Raw genomic sequence first — 16296 nt, 5'->3', positions numbered from 1 at the left:
GAGGGGGGCGCGGCGCCCCCCCCTCTCAGGTGCTAGGGGAGGGCGCGCGCCCGGCCGCCCCCCCTAGTTGCGCCTCTGGTTATGAAAAATGTACGAATTGCAGAGAATAACTTCGAATTTGTTAAATTAAGATAAAAGATTTTTTTCAAGTATGGGCAACGCCGGGCACTTCAGTACGAATTGCAGAGAATATATACTACATAGAATTTGTAATAAAAAATAACATAATTTTTTTCGAGTATTATGAAATCATGACGTTAAATTTCTAACAGTTCTGGATAAATTGTAAAACCTTTCCATTAATCAAGCAATATAGTTTCTAGATTTTTATTTTCTGATGATATGTAGGAATTAATAAATACAAGGAAGCAATTGAACTGCATGCAAATCTATATATATAGACAGTTGTTCGCTATCGTTAACTCTGTTCTTCTTGGGCTCTTAGATTATTAAAATTAAGCAAAAATTCTATTCAAAAAAGGACAAATATAATTTCGTAACAAAAGTTTATTTCCCCTTGTATGTAAAGAAAGAATTTATTAGTTGACGTATTTTTATCTCATGAGCTGAAAATATTTTTTTTTTTTTTTTATGGAGTGTAAAAGGTATGAAATATGGCATGGAGACAGACTAGGAAGCCTTAGAGACAATTTTGCGGGGCTCGGGAGGTATTTCGTGCATCAGGAGGCTCCGGAGGTCATTGTGGCCCGACACCCCCTCTCTCTTTTCACAAATTTGTTTTTAAAGTTTGATTTAAACTCAAGAATGGATCAAAACTAAGCGAAATGAGAGTAGATGGATAAATAGGAGTACTAGATTCTTAAACTGGTCAACAATAAGAGTTTTTATTTTTTTTTTTAAACCGGAAACAGTCCTTAAATTTAAGGAAACCAATGAGCAAGTTGAGATTTTAAGAGTATTTGGAAAAAACGGAAACTATGAAAATATGAGGAAACTGACATAAAATTTGAGGAAATCGATCAACAAATTGGGAATTTTAAAGTTTTTAAAAACCAGAAGCGAACTAAAATATGAGGAACCGACCCTGAAATTTGAGGAAACCGATCTAAAATATGAGGAACCGACCCTAAAATTTGAGGAAACCGATCTGAAATATGAGGAACCAACCCTAAAATTTGAGGAAACCGATCTAAAATATGAGGAACCAACCCTAAAATTTGAGGAAACAGATCATTTTAAGGTTTTTGAAAAAAGAGGAAATGGATCTAAAATATGAAGAAACGGTCCTACACTTTGAGGAAACCGAATGACAAAGTGAGACTTTTAAAGTTTTAGTTAAAGGTGAAATGGATCAAAAATATGAGGAAACGGACCTAAAATTTGAGGAAACCGACCAAAAAATTAAGATTTTAAAGTAGTTTTTAAAAAGTGGAAACTAATCTAAAATATGAGGAAACAGACCTAAAATTTATGGAAACCGAACAACAAATAAAGATTTTTAAAGTTTTTGAAAAAAAAGTGCAAACAAATCACAATACTGGTTAGCCTTAGCGTTGTATAACTGCATATGTTCAAAGTCAGGGTCACCAATAGAGGAGGCAAGAACGGTCTCTAGTAAAAAGCAAGGATAACTATTTCAGTATATATTTACTCATAACTTAACAGCTTTAAGTATAGAGTCTAGCTTAACAGGCTTTGTAGAGGAACTATATCAAATCAATGTTTACATATCACACGAGTTAGATGAAAGTAGAGTGCTTCGTATGATTCCCATCTGACTTCAGTATACTCTCTCTTACAGAGGCCGACTATTGTCTTCAACGATACAAAGATAATTTACTATTACTGAAGACTCCATCTAATAAGAGCTCCATATTCTGTTGTTGCAAGGAGATGTTGTCCATCACGGCTCCAAGAAAGAGAAGAAATTGCTCCACAACCAACAGGACCAACACCAACGACACGACCATCACTGCAATCATTCATTTAAAATGAGATAAAATTTATGATAAATGGTATGCAATTGCTCTAATATAGAGTAGGACTTATGAAGAAGTATAAATGACGTTTGCCAATAACTGTAGTAGAAGGACAAATTATAATTAGGACAAATGATTGTAGTGCCAAACAATAGATGTTTATTTAATAAATAGGAATAATAAATATATGTACCGAATGAATGGTTTATAAAGGACATGTATCGAATGAATGATATGTAAAGGACCTAGAATGAATAGTATGTAAAGGACCTGTATAGGATAAAAGGTATATAAAGGACCTATATTGTTATGGAATGGTCAAGGACCTGTATAAAAGGAATAGAATGGTATATAAAAGAACTGTATAGAAGGAATGCTATATAAAGGAATGTTATGTAAATGACCTGTATAGAATGAATGATATATAAAGGACCTGGATATAATGAATGATATATAAAGGACCAGTATAGAATGAATGATATTTAAAGGACCTGTATATAATGAATGGTATATAAAGGACCTGTATAGAATGAATGATAAATAAAGGACCTGTATAGAATGAATGATATATAAAGGACCTGTATATAATGAATGGTATATAAAGGACCTGTATGTAATGAATGATATATAAAGGACCTGTATATAATGAATGATATATAAAGGACCTGTATAGAATGAATGATATATAAAGGACCTGTATAAAATGAATGATATATAAAGGACCTGTATATGATGAATGATATATAAAGGACCTGTATATAATGAATGATATATAAAGGACCTGTATATAATGAATGATATATAAAGGACATGTATATAATGAATGATATAAAAAGGACCTGTATACAAGTAAAGATATATAAAGGACCTGTATCGAATAACCCTGATATTGGACTCCTTAGTCCCTACCGCAATATTAGTTCCATCTTCAGACAGTTCAGCACAGGTCACTGAACCAGAAATATTTATTCTTAATTCTTAAAGTGTATTAAATATTTCCTTTGTTCAAAAAGAAAAATGTTTTTTTTGTATATTTATTGAATATTTCTAAAATACCTGTTCCACTAGAGATAGATCTAATGTGTCTTATTTCCTGCCCTAATATAAAAATGCTTGCTTTTTTTTATGTTTTTTTTTATAACAGAACCTTTATACCTTAAGGAATTGAGTGTTCAACAAAGATATCTTCAATGCCTTCTTATAATTTAAAGAATATAGACTAGACATTTTACTAATGATTCATTAACATTGTTTTCAGATTCTGAAATATGTTGATTATGATATTAAATTTATATGTCAATTTAACATCTCATAGAAAAAGAATCATCAATTGTTGCAAAGTTTGCAATGATGAGGTTTTTAAGAACAGTTTAAAACTATTCTATATAAGATATTTTAAGAACAGTTTAAAACTATTCTATATAAGATATTTTAAGAACAGTTTAAAACTATTCTATATAAGATATTTTAAGAACAGTTTAAAACTATTCTATATAAGATATTTTAAGAACAGTTTAAAACTATTCTATATAAGATATTTTAAGAACAGTTTAAAACTATTCTATATAAGATATTTTAAGAACAGTTTAAAATTATTCTATATAAGATATTTTAAGAACAGTTTAAAACTATTCAATATAAGATATTTTAAGAACAGTTTAAAACTATGCTGTATAAGATATTTTAAGGACAGTTTAAAACTATGCTATATAAGATATTTTGGCTTCTTTTCATTTGTTCATCTCAAAATTCACCATTTAACTAGCTCGGAATCATGTCTAGCTTCGTAATATTATTTAATAAAGCGAAATGCAGCAATTTTTTTTTTATAAACAACATTTTTTAATCTAAAAAAATAATGCATGTGTTAAATTTCTAGGAGCTTTTTTGAAGAGAGAGCAATATTTGTTCTTTCGTTTCCTATTTAGAAATATTCTTTTTCATCAAAATAAAGAAAGATTTTTATTCCTGTTGTTAGATCCCAGTATCCCAGCTCACAATCAGACCCAGCAATAAATCCATGAACCCTAATATTAATCAAAGTATTGTTAAAATAAGAAATAAGAAATTTATAGAAATCTAGTTATCTATAATTTACCTGTTACAATGTAGAAATCTAGTTATCTATAATTTACCTGTTACAATGTAGAAATCTAGTTATCTATAATTTACCTGTTACAATGTAGAAATCTAGTTATCTATAATTTACCTGTTACTATGTAGAAATCTAGTTATCTATAATTAACCTGTTACAATGCAGAAACCTATAATTAACCTGTTACAATGTAGAAATCTAGTTATCTATAATTTACCTGTTACTATGTAGAAATCTAGTTATCTATAATTTACCTGTTACAATGTAGAAATCTAGTTATCTTTAATTTGCCTGTTACAATGTAGAAACCTTGTTATCTATAATTAACCTGTTACAATGTAGAAATCTAGTTATCTATAATTTACTGTTACAATTTAGAAATCTAGTTATCTATAATTTACATGTTACAATGTAGAAATCTATAATTAACCTGTTACAATTTAGAAATATATAATTTACATGTTACCATGTAGAAATCTATAATTTACCTGTTACAATGTAATTTATAATTTACCTGTTACAATGTAGAAATTTATAATTTACCTGTTACAATGTAATTTATAATTTACCTGTTACAATGTAGAAATCCTGAAGTTAAGGAAGCTGTTCCTCTGAGTAGCTGTTCACGAGTCATATCTGGAATACTCATAACCAAAGCAGATCCTTCCTGGCCTAACATCAACATGTTTTGTAAACTGCTCAAGAATTTATTTTGGAACATTTAAAGGGATTGTAAGTGAAATTTCAAGTCACCCCTTCAATTCCATGCAAAGATGGCAATGCCCTATTTACAAAAGTACCCTTAAAAGTTCTGTTTGATCAAGTATCAATTAGAAATTCATGATTTTGTATATTTTTATTTGTGGTTCTCTTCAAAAGAGGCATGCGCATTTTTTTTATAAGAAACAACAGAGAAATTATCAGAATCAAACACTTTTTAATTCAGGAAAACAAAGTTATTTTCTACAGTATTTATCAGATTAAGGTTTCAAGGGTATCCGTTGTTAATCGGACGTTGCCATCTTTGCATGGAGGGTCACTTGAAACTATGCTTTAAAATTTGATTTTATTATATCTGACCTGATGATATAAAGCTTGTTCTGTCTCCAGCAATACTAAGATAATTTATTCTTCCTTTGTGCTCCCTACAATCAAAAAATAGATAACAAAAATCAGAAATAGACCCCTAAAAGAAATTCTAAAAGATACCCAAAGCATATGATAAAATTAGATATTTCCGAATAACATTAAAATAAAACTAACTTGGGACCTAAGTTATGATCGGACATCCAAACAACAGACAGACAAACATAGATTATTAGCTAAGCGAGAACCAGAAAACTTTGAAATAGGAAGACGACTTTTTGACATTATTTATGATTCAAAACAGTCCAATGCACATGAGACATAGCAATTTTGGCAGTGTGTATACAGGCCTAATCCACTGAATCAGTGATTTTAAAGCTAATACGGTTAAATAATTTGCGTAATAACAACATCATATTCACGGATATATATTGCTTTAATGTCGTCTTCCTATTCCGCAGTTTTCTGGTTCTCTCTGTTCTGTAAATATGAAGGTTTACCTGACAGATTTATGAAGTTTAACTGAGGATCTCCCAACAAGCCAGAGCTTAACACCACCATCATTACCACCAACAAGAAGAATATCATGGCGTAGAGCCAGGGCTGTTACTCCCTCAGTTCCTGAGCTTGCACCCCGGACCTGGTGCACAGGTTTTAAATTTTAGAAACTTTAAAAGATTATATCAAAACAATGAAGATGACTTTTAATTCAAGTTTTGATTATAACGAGCTATTTTCAAATTACAAGTTAATAAGTAATCAAAAGGAAGCTTTTTAAATGACAGCTTTTCTTGACTTCTTTGTTTAAATTTATATCCATTTTGTTTAACAGCTTGATATTAATCAAAATTGAAATAAAAAGTCGTCTACCATTGTATTGATATAATCGCTCTGTATATTTCTTATTATTGTGTTGTGTACAATACGATATATATGTTGTTTTTATCGGATTTCCTTAATTATTGGATTTGAATTATGTCTAAAAGTCGTCAGTCACACTCAGTTCCCTATTTTTGGACACCCTGTCTGCATACCTCATGGAACAGTTTCCCAGTTTCCGGTGTATGAAATCGTACAATTCCATCACTCCATCCACTCACAACAAACCTACCATCATCAGACAAAAGAACCTGAAAATAATTGCAATTCAAAAATGTAAAAATTCCCTTTTTTGTGTTTATATATTGACTTTTTATGCAAAGATAGATTTTTCAAGATTAAAGATTTCTGTCTGTTCAAAATGGACACGTATTAAAATATTATTTGAAAATAAAATCGTAGCATGCAGACAATTTTTTTATATAATGAACATCATAAATATTCTTTATTTTACGTTATCCAAAAATCAATATTTGAAGAAATTTAACATCTTTTTAGTTCTGAAGGGTTTCAACTGGGCATCCATAGTTTCACCTTTCTAGCAAACACATCTGGACTTGAAGAAGGAATAGATAATATTATTTTTCCAGTTTCTGTCCATAGTGTAACTCCTCCTTTCCCTCCTGTACAAAACACCTGAAATAGGAAGAAAATTTATATATTTGGACAAAACTCAAAATATGTTAAAAACCGAGTTGGCATAGTCAAATGATAAAATTCAATTCTAAGACAGTTCGTACCCAAAAATTTGACTTAAAGATGGGTTCATATGCATGCAGCGTTGTGATTTTGCAATTACGTTAGGTTTAAGCAGAAAAATCAGCAAACTTTGGTTTTCTAATCTCAATATCTTTTGCAACCCAACGTCGTTGACCTTTGACATTTCAAACTATGAATCCTGTAAGATCAAATAGCCTAAGTTTGTAATATCAAAGGTGTATAATTATATAATCAGCTCACAAAGGTAAAAGATTTGGAACAATTGAGTGTTTGCATGGCAAAGTATGAATTTCTTTTTCTGAATTTGTGAATTTAGATTCGAAAACCATTTAATGTTTTTTTTTGTCATAAATAAAAAGGCTCTACAAACGGTCAAAATCTAGAAATATTTTTTATTTTTTTATACGTTTTTTTTATTTCACTAATATAAAATTGCCGATATAAAACCGACCAATGCAATGTATGTTGTATTATGTATTATACCTTAATATATAAATAGTAATTAGGGGTCAATATTTTTATATAAAAAGTTGTGTAACCTTAGCTGAAGTTGCAGGGAAGGTGGCCGAGTATAAGGGTTTGGTGGCACAAATCATGATGGTGGATACGGAAAATGTGAGAAGATTAACCATGTGAATCTCATTCTTAGCAGTACCGATATACACCTAATTATGGAGGTTTAATAGAAACTTTGACAAAACTTATGTCTTTGCTTGATTACATCTACAAGACAATTAGCCATCTGGTGATGTTGGATTCACCTAAAAGCTGATGTTGTATTTTCACAACAGAACCACTTTGACCTGTATCTGATAAAAAATTACGTAATCTGACAGTTTCCTCCATGGTTTCTGGAGCAGAAATGCGCAAGTCACTTAATAGAAATCACAAATAAAAATAAGCAATTTATAAAGTGACTATAATAGATATGACGAGTTACTTAAAACTTCGTCTGGATTCTCTTAAAGAGATAATGAGCCAGTTGAATATATTGGATTTAACGAAAATTCTGGCAAAAACTATTTTTAATCTAGATCAATAGTTAGGATTTAGACATTTAGGCGAATACATCATTACATGTACAATTAAACATTGTAAAATTATGAAATATAAATAAATTGAGTCTTTGCCACAGTCTCAAATTTTCTTATTCCTATTTATTTGCAACCTGATGGTGTGAACCTTTGATATTTAAAACTTAGATTATTTAATCTAAAAGAGTTCACAATTTGAGGTCTATTACGATTAGAAAATCAGAGTTTGTGGCAAAGACTCCAATCCTTTGTCTAATGATTTAAACTAAGTATACCTTAGTTTTATGAGGATCAATTTGCATACTAGTGATGCTGGCTGAAAATTTAAATTTGTTTTTCTCTATCAGGTTATCCTAGAATATATCCTAGAATAGAAATAGTAAAAATTAAAAAATAAAGTTCAAAACTATACCTGGGCTGTCTCTGAAACCTGGGATGTTAGCATCTTCTCCTGGTTAACTTTCTGAATAAAAAAGTTAGTTTTGTTAATTTGCGAAGAAGTAAAATTGGTAAATATCTCACAAAAAATATCTCACACGCATAGAAAAAGCTAGTCTTTGCTTTTTTTGGGGAAAAAATATACTCTCATCCTCCTCATGCCGACAAACTATCGAGTGGTCATAAGCATAAAAATTAGCAGTTTTAGGTTTAGTATTCAAAGCCATGACTTCCTGAAGAAACCAAAACTCCCCTACTTGTTCTATCTATGTATTCGATGAGAATATGATTTTTAACCTGTATACAGCTGTTTAAAGGTGAAACTTTTGAACTAGACAGTGCTTAGCTCTAGCGGCTCAACTCGATATTTACTACACAAGCACAAACTTTTAAATCAAATGGTTTAAAAACGTACCATTGGAGAAAGTTGTCCATTTCTGACACAAATGGTATTAAAAAGTCAAGGTTGAACCATCAAGTGGTAACTACACTCATGGTTTCAAGGTTCAAGAGATCCTTCATTTATAGAATCGCATGTCCGATTCACAACGGTACCAACGCTTTGTCTGATCAAGTATGAATTCGATATCCATGTTTAAAATTTTGAAGTGTGATTTCTCTGCAAAAGTGATTTGCGAATTTCCGCTGTAGGAGAACAATGCAGGACGTTGGAAAAGTTACGTTTACTTCAAAATTATTAATCAGATAAAGGTTTCAAGAGTACCAGTGTTAATCAGGCATTCTTATCTTTAAATGGAAGTTCACTTGAAATTACAACGACTGTCCCTTTAAGATAACAAAGTATTGCATATTTTAAATCTGTCCCGCAAGCGTTAATCTCTGAGTCTCTGAGTCACAAAGTTCCAGACAGTTAAGAAAAGTTGGATCAATTTTTAAGACAGGGCTGACTTTGAAAGGTTGCAACGCCTTTGCCTCTAGTTTTACCTCACTTACACACTTATACATTTTTGTAGCCCTAGACATGTACAATTTCTAAGCTTATATTTTATATGAAGTTATAGGCAAAATAGGTTGCACACCTTTGGATCACTTTGGATTAAGTCCGTACCTGTTTTTGCTCCTCGACTAGGACAAGTTCTCCTCCACCACAACCAACCAATAGGTTTCCTAAAGGAAGGCTGGCTAGGCATGTGATCCCTCCTGAAAACCTGCAATAATTACAAGAAAATTGACATTTAAAAAAAACATTCTAGACCTTCAATAATACCTTCCAGCATTGATGGGGGCTTTCAGTTTAACTTTACGCACAGACAAAGACACTATGGCTGGCTCTCTTCCGGTTTCTGAGTTCAGAGCAATCTGAAATCAATCATTTTTTTAAACTTTTAAATTTTGAACGAATATGCAAAGTAAATTTGGAATGACTTTTTGACTGCAGCGAAAAAACAAACAAACTGTGTTTTAATTTTGAAATGTCGCTAAAAATAATTTATTTTTAAAAAATTTGTCCATAACATTTTTCAGAAACCTGATGATGTAAGCCTTTGATATTACAAAAAACTTTGACTATTTCTATAGCATAATTAATCGTTTGAAAAATAAAAGGTTTACGAAATCAGGTTGCAAAGATAGAATGATTATAAAACTGTAAGGTGAGTAATGTTGCTTTGTTTTAAAGGGACTGTAAGCGTAATTTCAAGTGACCCTCCATGCAAAGATGGCAGTGCCGGATTCACAACGGTACCTTCAAAGTATTGTCTGATCAAGTATGAATTATATATTAATGTTTATAACTTGTCAAGCTGATTATTTCAATTTGGGTTCCTTGACAAAAGTGATTCGCGCATTCACTACAATACAGGAAAACGTAGGAAAACGTGGAAAAACGACCATTTCTCCCACATTATTGATCACACTGAGGTTTCAAGGGTACCGTTGTGAAGCTGGCATTGCCATCTTTACATGGAGGTAGGGATGTTAACGTTTTCATTTTTCAGAAAAACGATCGTTTCGTTATGAAAACGACAGCCGAAAAATCGAAAACGAAACGATCGTTTTTAAAAACGATCGTTTTTTAAAAAGTTTTTTTTTTTTAATCGGTCGTTTTTAAAACGATCGTTAACGACAAACCTTCGTTAACGATCGTTAACGACGACCCTTCGTTAACGATCGTTAACGACAACCCTTCGTTAACGATCGTTAACGACGACCCCTTCGTTGACGATCGTTAACGAAGAGAGGAAACCGACCTGAAGGGCATTGAGTAGTTTTTAAGAAAATATCAAGAAGTTTTAACTCCCCCACAAATGTTAAACTTCATGTAAGACGACATTCAATAAAGTTGCATGTAATTTTTTTTCCAAAAACGACTGTTTTGATAAAGTTCGTCGTTTCGTTAACGATCGTTAACGACGACCCTTCGTTAACGATTGTTAACGACGACCCTTTGTTAACGATCGTTAACATAATTGTCAATACAAATTTTTTTCAAAAAATATAGTTTTTTTCAAAAACGATCGTTTAACGATCGTTTAACGATCGTTTACAAAAACGATTACCAACCCTACATGGAGGGCCATTTCACCCCGGACTAACCAGAGTTAGAGGCATTCTGTGTCTTCTATTTGAGATCAAACGCGTTTTGGTCTATAATTAAACAATCTTTAAACTTACGGATTTGTTTGTTTAATACTTTTCATTCAAAACGTATATGCCGGCAAAAAAATATTTTTTAAAATGGCTTAAAAATGATGTTTAATAGGACAAATTGATATTTTTGGAATATTGACAGAACCGTTAAATCCACGCGGTTTGAAATTACGCTCACTGTCTCTTTAAGAAGTTAGATAAGGAATGATAATTTGGACTTTGACTAACATTGATACACTTCTCAAAGATCTAAAATGTCCAAAAAATTAATTTCTTATTTTCCAACCTTGACCAGATCTCCTGATTCAGTTCCAAAGTAGGCAGTGTCCTGGGAAGTTACCAAAGAAATGCACTGAAAATATGTCTATTGAAACATTTTGCCATTTAAAGAAAATAAAGTTTACCTGGTATGTTCTTTTTATTTTTCCAATGTTGCAGGGGGTAGATATTAACCGTTTGTTCTGCAAACAGTAAACAAGTTTATTGATGATTATTCTAAATATTTTTATTTCAAATCATTTTTATTGAAAAATGAGTTAAAACTGCTTTTTTCAATATAACACTCATCTTACAAAATAGGAAATATAGTTTATTCACATCATTATTAGTCCTTAAGAATTGGCTGCTAGTTTTAAGTGTAAGTTGTATTTTACCTCGCTCCAAACTGTAATTTTCAATTTGAACATTTTCCAATTTTCAAAATGAACTATTTTCAAAATGAACTATTTTCAAAATGAACTATTTTCAAAATGATCTATTTTCCCAAATGATATTTTCTCAAACTGTTAAACGTTACTAAAACCCCAATCTGTTTGATATTTAGAAAAACCAAACCTGTGTAACATTTTGGGAAATCCCAACCTGTTCTACATTTGGGAAACTCCAACCTGTTTGAAATTAGGGAAAACCAAATCTGTTTGACACTTTGAAAAAACCCTATCGACATTTCGGAAAAACTAAAATCAATCGAAAATTTTAACTTTTAGGCGAAAATTTAAGTTTTTGATACTCTCGATCTTATATTAAAGAAAGTGTTGGTTCTACCTTAATTGTCCAGATCTGGATAACGTCCTTCCCTGCAAGGATTAAGGTTTCATCATGGATGAATTTTAAACATCTTCCTGGACCGGATCTTCCTTTAAAGTTAAACTAAATCATTAAAAGCAATTTGTGGGAAAATTTATTAAATTCAATGTTTAGAGGGTGTCATCAAGGATTCACAACGATATATTTAATTTTTTCTTCATTTTTTGCTGTTTTAAATCGTTGATGATAATCTTTTAATTGAATTGCCAGTGGCCAATGGTCATACCCGTTGACACTTTCTAAAATATACACATTGAATTGATATTGTGATTGACAACACGTTCTTGTCGGGGGCCTTAAGGGGGGGGAGGCAACCGAGTGCACGCCCCCGTGAAATAAAATTTTATGTGGAATAAGTGCCTTTTCATTTCTTTTCAGGCTATTACCATTTCCAATTTTGCTGCTACATATCGGACTCCAGTTTCCGATATTCCAAACCACAAGCAGGAGATCGTCCTAAATTCAAGAATTAATATTTTTTTAATTGAAGTTTATTTAGTTTAATTACCTCTCCTCCTAAGGACGCCATTGTTTGTTCTGATGGACTAATTGTAATAGCAACAATGCATCCATGATGACTTTGATGAAAACCAATCTGAAATAGTTTTTATATTTGAATGAAAATAAATGTATCTATAAATGTAAAGTTGTAATCTTTGTTTCGGTGTCTGTTTGTTTGTTTGTTTGACCGTTGGCAACTCATTAATAATCCCTGGACCGGTTTGCCTCAAATTTTGATTGGGGGACTCGGGAGAGTGATGATAATGTTCTTAGTCTAGTTTTAAGATTCTAATGTGAGTGGGTCGACTATTATAGCGACCATTTAGTTTCTCTGTAAAATCGACCAACTGCGGGAAAACGGCGGGAGTAACTATGAGTAACCTGGGCAACAATAAACGTCAAAACAGGTGAACCGGGTATGCAGAATACACACATTCTTTGGTAATTGACAGGACCCCAAGTAAAGTTTATATGGCCAGTCAAATAAAAACACCGATTCAAATATTATAGGAATCGGTCGATGGAAAAAGGAAAATCTGCCAAATTTTATTTAAGATGTATTTTTTACGAAAAGCTTGAAGATAGATTAAGAACAAAAAACAAAGATTTTACCAGAATGAGCTCGAAGCCTATTTAATCTGTTTTTGTTTAAAGTAGTGTTACAGCGAGATATCATTTTCAATATTTTAAAAAACCTTGTTTTAATTTGTTTAGGTAATATTGATACATACTTCCAAACTCTTAAGGATCTAAATTTATTAAGACAGCAATTATAAATAATGTATATTATGCAAAGTATATGTATACCTGTGTCCATGAGGTTGTATCCCAAAGTATAATTTTGGCCCGTAAACCAAGCTGACCCTTCTCTCCGGTAGCCATGTAGAGACCACTAGGGGATACTTCCAAACAATTCACAGGATAACTAATAGAGAAAACAGGCGTATAAAAGGTTGTTCCAAAGTGGAGACTACAAAATGCTGGAAATAAGGGACCTACAAGTCCGATTTATACGCTTGCAATATTTGTCATTATCATAAAACTATTTTTTGATATGGACGCAATAATGATAACGCACACGGATGCATTTATAATGAGGAAGCACAGTGTGGACACACATTGAGAACTCACATCGAGGACGCACTCTTAGATATTATATTATATAATAAGATAATAGTAGAGTTTACTTGTGTCCTGTAATAATTTGTTGATCTGAGTTTCCATGAACTAGAAATCCCCCACCAAGAGCCTGAACTCGTCTTCCATCTGCTAGAACAACCAACCCACCGACTACATCGCCGGAAAACCCCTGATTAAGTTTAATTTTAAGAATCTTGATATTTCAGTAGAAACTAAAGTGTGCACGCATTTTGCCAATTACTTCTTCTAAACTAAAGTTAGAAACAAGCACAGTGAGTCAGTTATGTTAAACCGATGGTCAAATGCTCGTGACACTTGATTGTTAACCTGGTCTCGAAAATTGCTGAATAATTTTATAGCTTATTGGATCTAGCTGTGTAAATATTTACAAACTGTTGTAGTTTACAAATATTAGTTCTAATACGTCACTGTAAAATGTAAACAACCTACTTGCCACTCAATCCTCACCTTTAATCTCATCGGATTAAACTAGGGTTTCCACGAAATGGCTAAATCTTTTGCGCAAAATTTACGCTATTTTCGCGCCAATTTTTTTTTTGCGAACTTTTGCGCTATTTTTGCGCATGAAACGCAATGAGTTTTGCGCGGTTTTGCGCTATTTATTTTGCGCAATTTGCGCAAAACCGGAAATATTTTTTGCGAAAGTTGCGCATGAAACGAAATTTTAGTTTTGCGCAATTTTTTTGCGCAATTTGCGCAAAACCGCAAGTTTTACGCAAAATGTAACTTTTTAGGCACATTGTCAAAAATTGATATTCTAAGCTTAGAATTAAACAACTGAAGATTTATTCCATATACAAAAAAAAAATATTAATATACGAGTATGATAACGATTATACTACACTCAATTGGTTACTTCAAGTTACAAAAAGTTTAAATTAAGGGACCACAATTAATAAAATAGAAATTAGAGAGTGTGAAACTTGGCAATATTTTAATCCTATTAAAAAATTTCAAATGACCCGGCCTTAAAAGCTTTGCTTAATCAAGTATGAATTGTATTCTTAAATTTTTTTAATCAAATTTCTGAAATCTTTTTAATCTCATATAAAATAATGCAAGAAAGTAACCAATGCCTGAAGAATCCACTTTTAGGAAATATGCATGTCCAAAACTAAAATTGTCGAGAAAATTGTGAGATTTGAACTCTTCATAATTGTCATTGGTCAATTATGTAAAAGTGACCAATAGGAAGACATTCCAAAACAAGATTTTTCCAGAATTGAATTCTAAGAAACACACACCGTCACCAACCGTTTGATTTTTACGAAATTGCGGAATTGCGGATTTGCGCAAAACTCTTGTTGCGGAATTGCGCAAAACTTGAGTTTTGCAAAAGCGGAATAGGGCAATTTTGCGCGAAATGACTTTTGCGAATGATTGCGCAAATTGTTGTTTTTTCGCGCAAAATTGATGCGCAAAGAAAGAAAAATATTGCGTGTCGTTCCGCAAAAATTGCGCAAAAGTTTTGCGAATGGAAACCCTAGATTAAACATTCTAGTAACTCTCTAACTCTGAGTTCTATATGAATATTTTGTATATATACAACCTGTATAAATGTTTGCTTGAGTTGAGGAAGATACTGAACACCCTCTTCTCCCAGATCTTCCAGCAGGGGTGGAGGAGTTGTTGAGTACACCATCTTATATAATCTATGGAAATAACTAGACTATTAAAATAGTTAAAAAGCTGTTCTTTTTATTTAAAATTATCTGCAAAACCCCTGGCCTTGACTCAGCACTAGTGCACAAACATACAGTGCACGAATAAGTCAGTAAGTATATATGCGCCAATAACTAGAAAGAAATTCGATATCCTTTGCTGAGCTGGAATTTGTCCCTGTGGGCTAGTAGTGTGACCAAAGATGGAAATTAATGAATGAGTGAGAAGTTGTTAAAAAAAGATACAGTTACTGCTTTTTTAGGTAGTTTAGAAATTAGTTTTAAAAAACTATCAGGTTCATTTTTTTTACGTTACTTCTAAGATTGTACCAAAAGCGGAATCCGGTTCAAAATGATTCATAAATTTCCTGCTCAGGTACAGGGTTACCCACAAAGGATGAGACTTCAGAGACGATTGTATGAAATTTAAACTGTCTATTTCCTTATATTTATAATTCTCACTGCAACGGTAACCTTGTTTCTTTCTTGGTCCAATCACTAAAAAGGTCAAACAAGACTATATTTAAGCCAGAGGACTTAATTTAACCTTGGAATGGTCATATTTGAAAAGTTTTATGTCGTCTTTACAGTCTCATCTTTTGTCGGTAACCCTGTTAGTAGGGTAGGTGAAAGGGACTGCAATCATAATTTCAAGTGACCCTAGCTCCACGCTAAAAGGGGATTGAGCAGTTTACAACACCAACCTTTAAAGCGTTGACTGCTCAACGAGGGTAAAGATCTCCGTGTTATTATCTCTAAATAGAGTTTAAATTGTCGTACAACTGGAGTGTTCGCTAGCGTAATCTGTGATAATATTTTGAAGTCGCATGGTATAGTATATTGAAACCCAAAAAACAAGAGAATAGAAAGACTTTATTTAAGTCATAAGTATTTGATGCTTTTATATATCAAATAGTTTTACCAGTGGCTTTCAACTTATTAAGTTAAATGCATTGTCTGTGAACACTGCACAATTACTGTGTTTTATGCTTTTTGGACAATTTAAAATCACAACTTGAGTTTAACCATCGTCTTCCTATTCCACAGTTTTATCAGAGATCCTGATATTGGTGATTGGGTGAATC

The 16296-nt window shown here is 32.1% G+C and overlaps 1 protein-coding gene across 1 annotated transcript; it reads right to left on the bottom strand.

Moving 5' to 3' along the window:
* Window positions 1-1603: 1603 nt before the first annotated feature.
* Window positions 1604-15586, bottom strand: LOC111700242 (cilia- and flagella-associated protein 52). The gene is made up of 22 exons (XM_023471116.1): window positions 15100-15586; window positions 13577-13698; window positions 13197-13314; window positions 12397-12483; window positions 12275-12344; window positions 11847-11938; window positions 11207-11263; window positions 11089-11154; window positions 9421-9512; window positions 9262-9361; window positions 8167-8217; window positions 8030-8107; window positions 7260-7385; window positions 6535-6636; window positions 6156-6251; window positions 5622-5761; window positions 5116-5180; window positions 4605-4707; window positions 3909-3967; window positions 2997-3038; window positions 2809-2890; window positions 1604-1933 (listed from the first exon to the last, which is right to left on the bottom strand). Exons 1-22 carry the CDS (start codon window positions 15190-15192, stop codon window positions 1804-1806), a joined length of 1971 nt encoding a protein of 656 aa, XP_023326884.1. The 5' UTR covers window positions 15193-15586; the 3' UTR covers window positions 1604-1803.
* Between the last annotated feature and the right edge of the window lie 710 nt (window positions 15587-16296).

Source organism: Eurytemora carolleeae, unplaced genomic scaffold, assembly GCF_000591075.1.
Source record: "Eurytemora carolleeae unplaced genomic scaffold, Eaff_2.0 scaffold86, whole genome shotgun sequence".
NCBI lineage: Eukaryota > Metazoa > Arthropoda > Copepoda > Calanoida > Temoridae > Eurytemora > Eurytemora carolleeae.
The sequence above is the reverse complement of the archived record's forward strand: the minus strand, read 5'-3'. Positions and strand labels throughout refer to the sequence as shown.

What these genes read in the sequence shown, in the direction of transcription:
- LOC111700242 (XM_023471116.1), bottom strand. Translation starts at nt 15,192, where the DNA reads ATGGTGTACTCAACAACTCCTCCACCCCTGCTGGAAGATCTGGGAGAA. An exon ending in TGGCGTCCTTAGGAGGAGAG is followed by an intron (nt 12,345 to 12,396) that starts GTAATTAAACTA and finishes TCTTGAATTTAG; the next exon opens with GACGATCTCCTGCTTGTGGT. An exon ending in TTGATCCTCATAAAACTAAG is followed by an intron (nt 7,386 to 8,029) that starts GTATACTTAGTT and finishes CTCCATAATTAG; the next exon opens with GTGTATATCGGTACTGCTAA.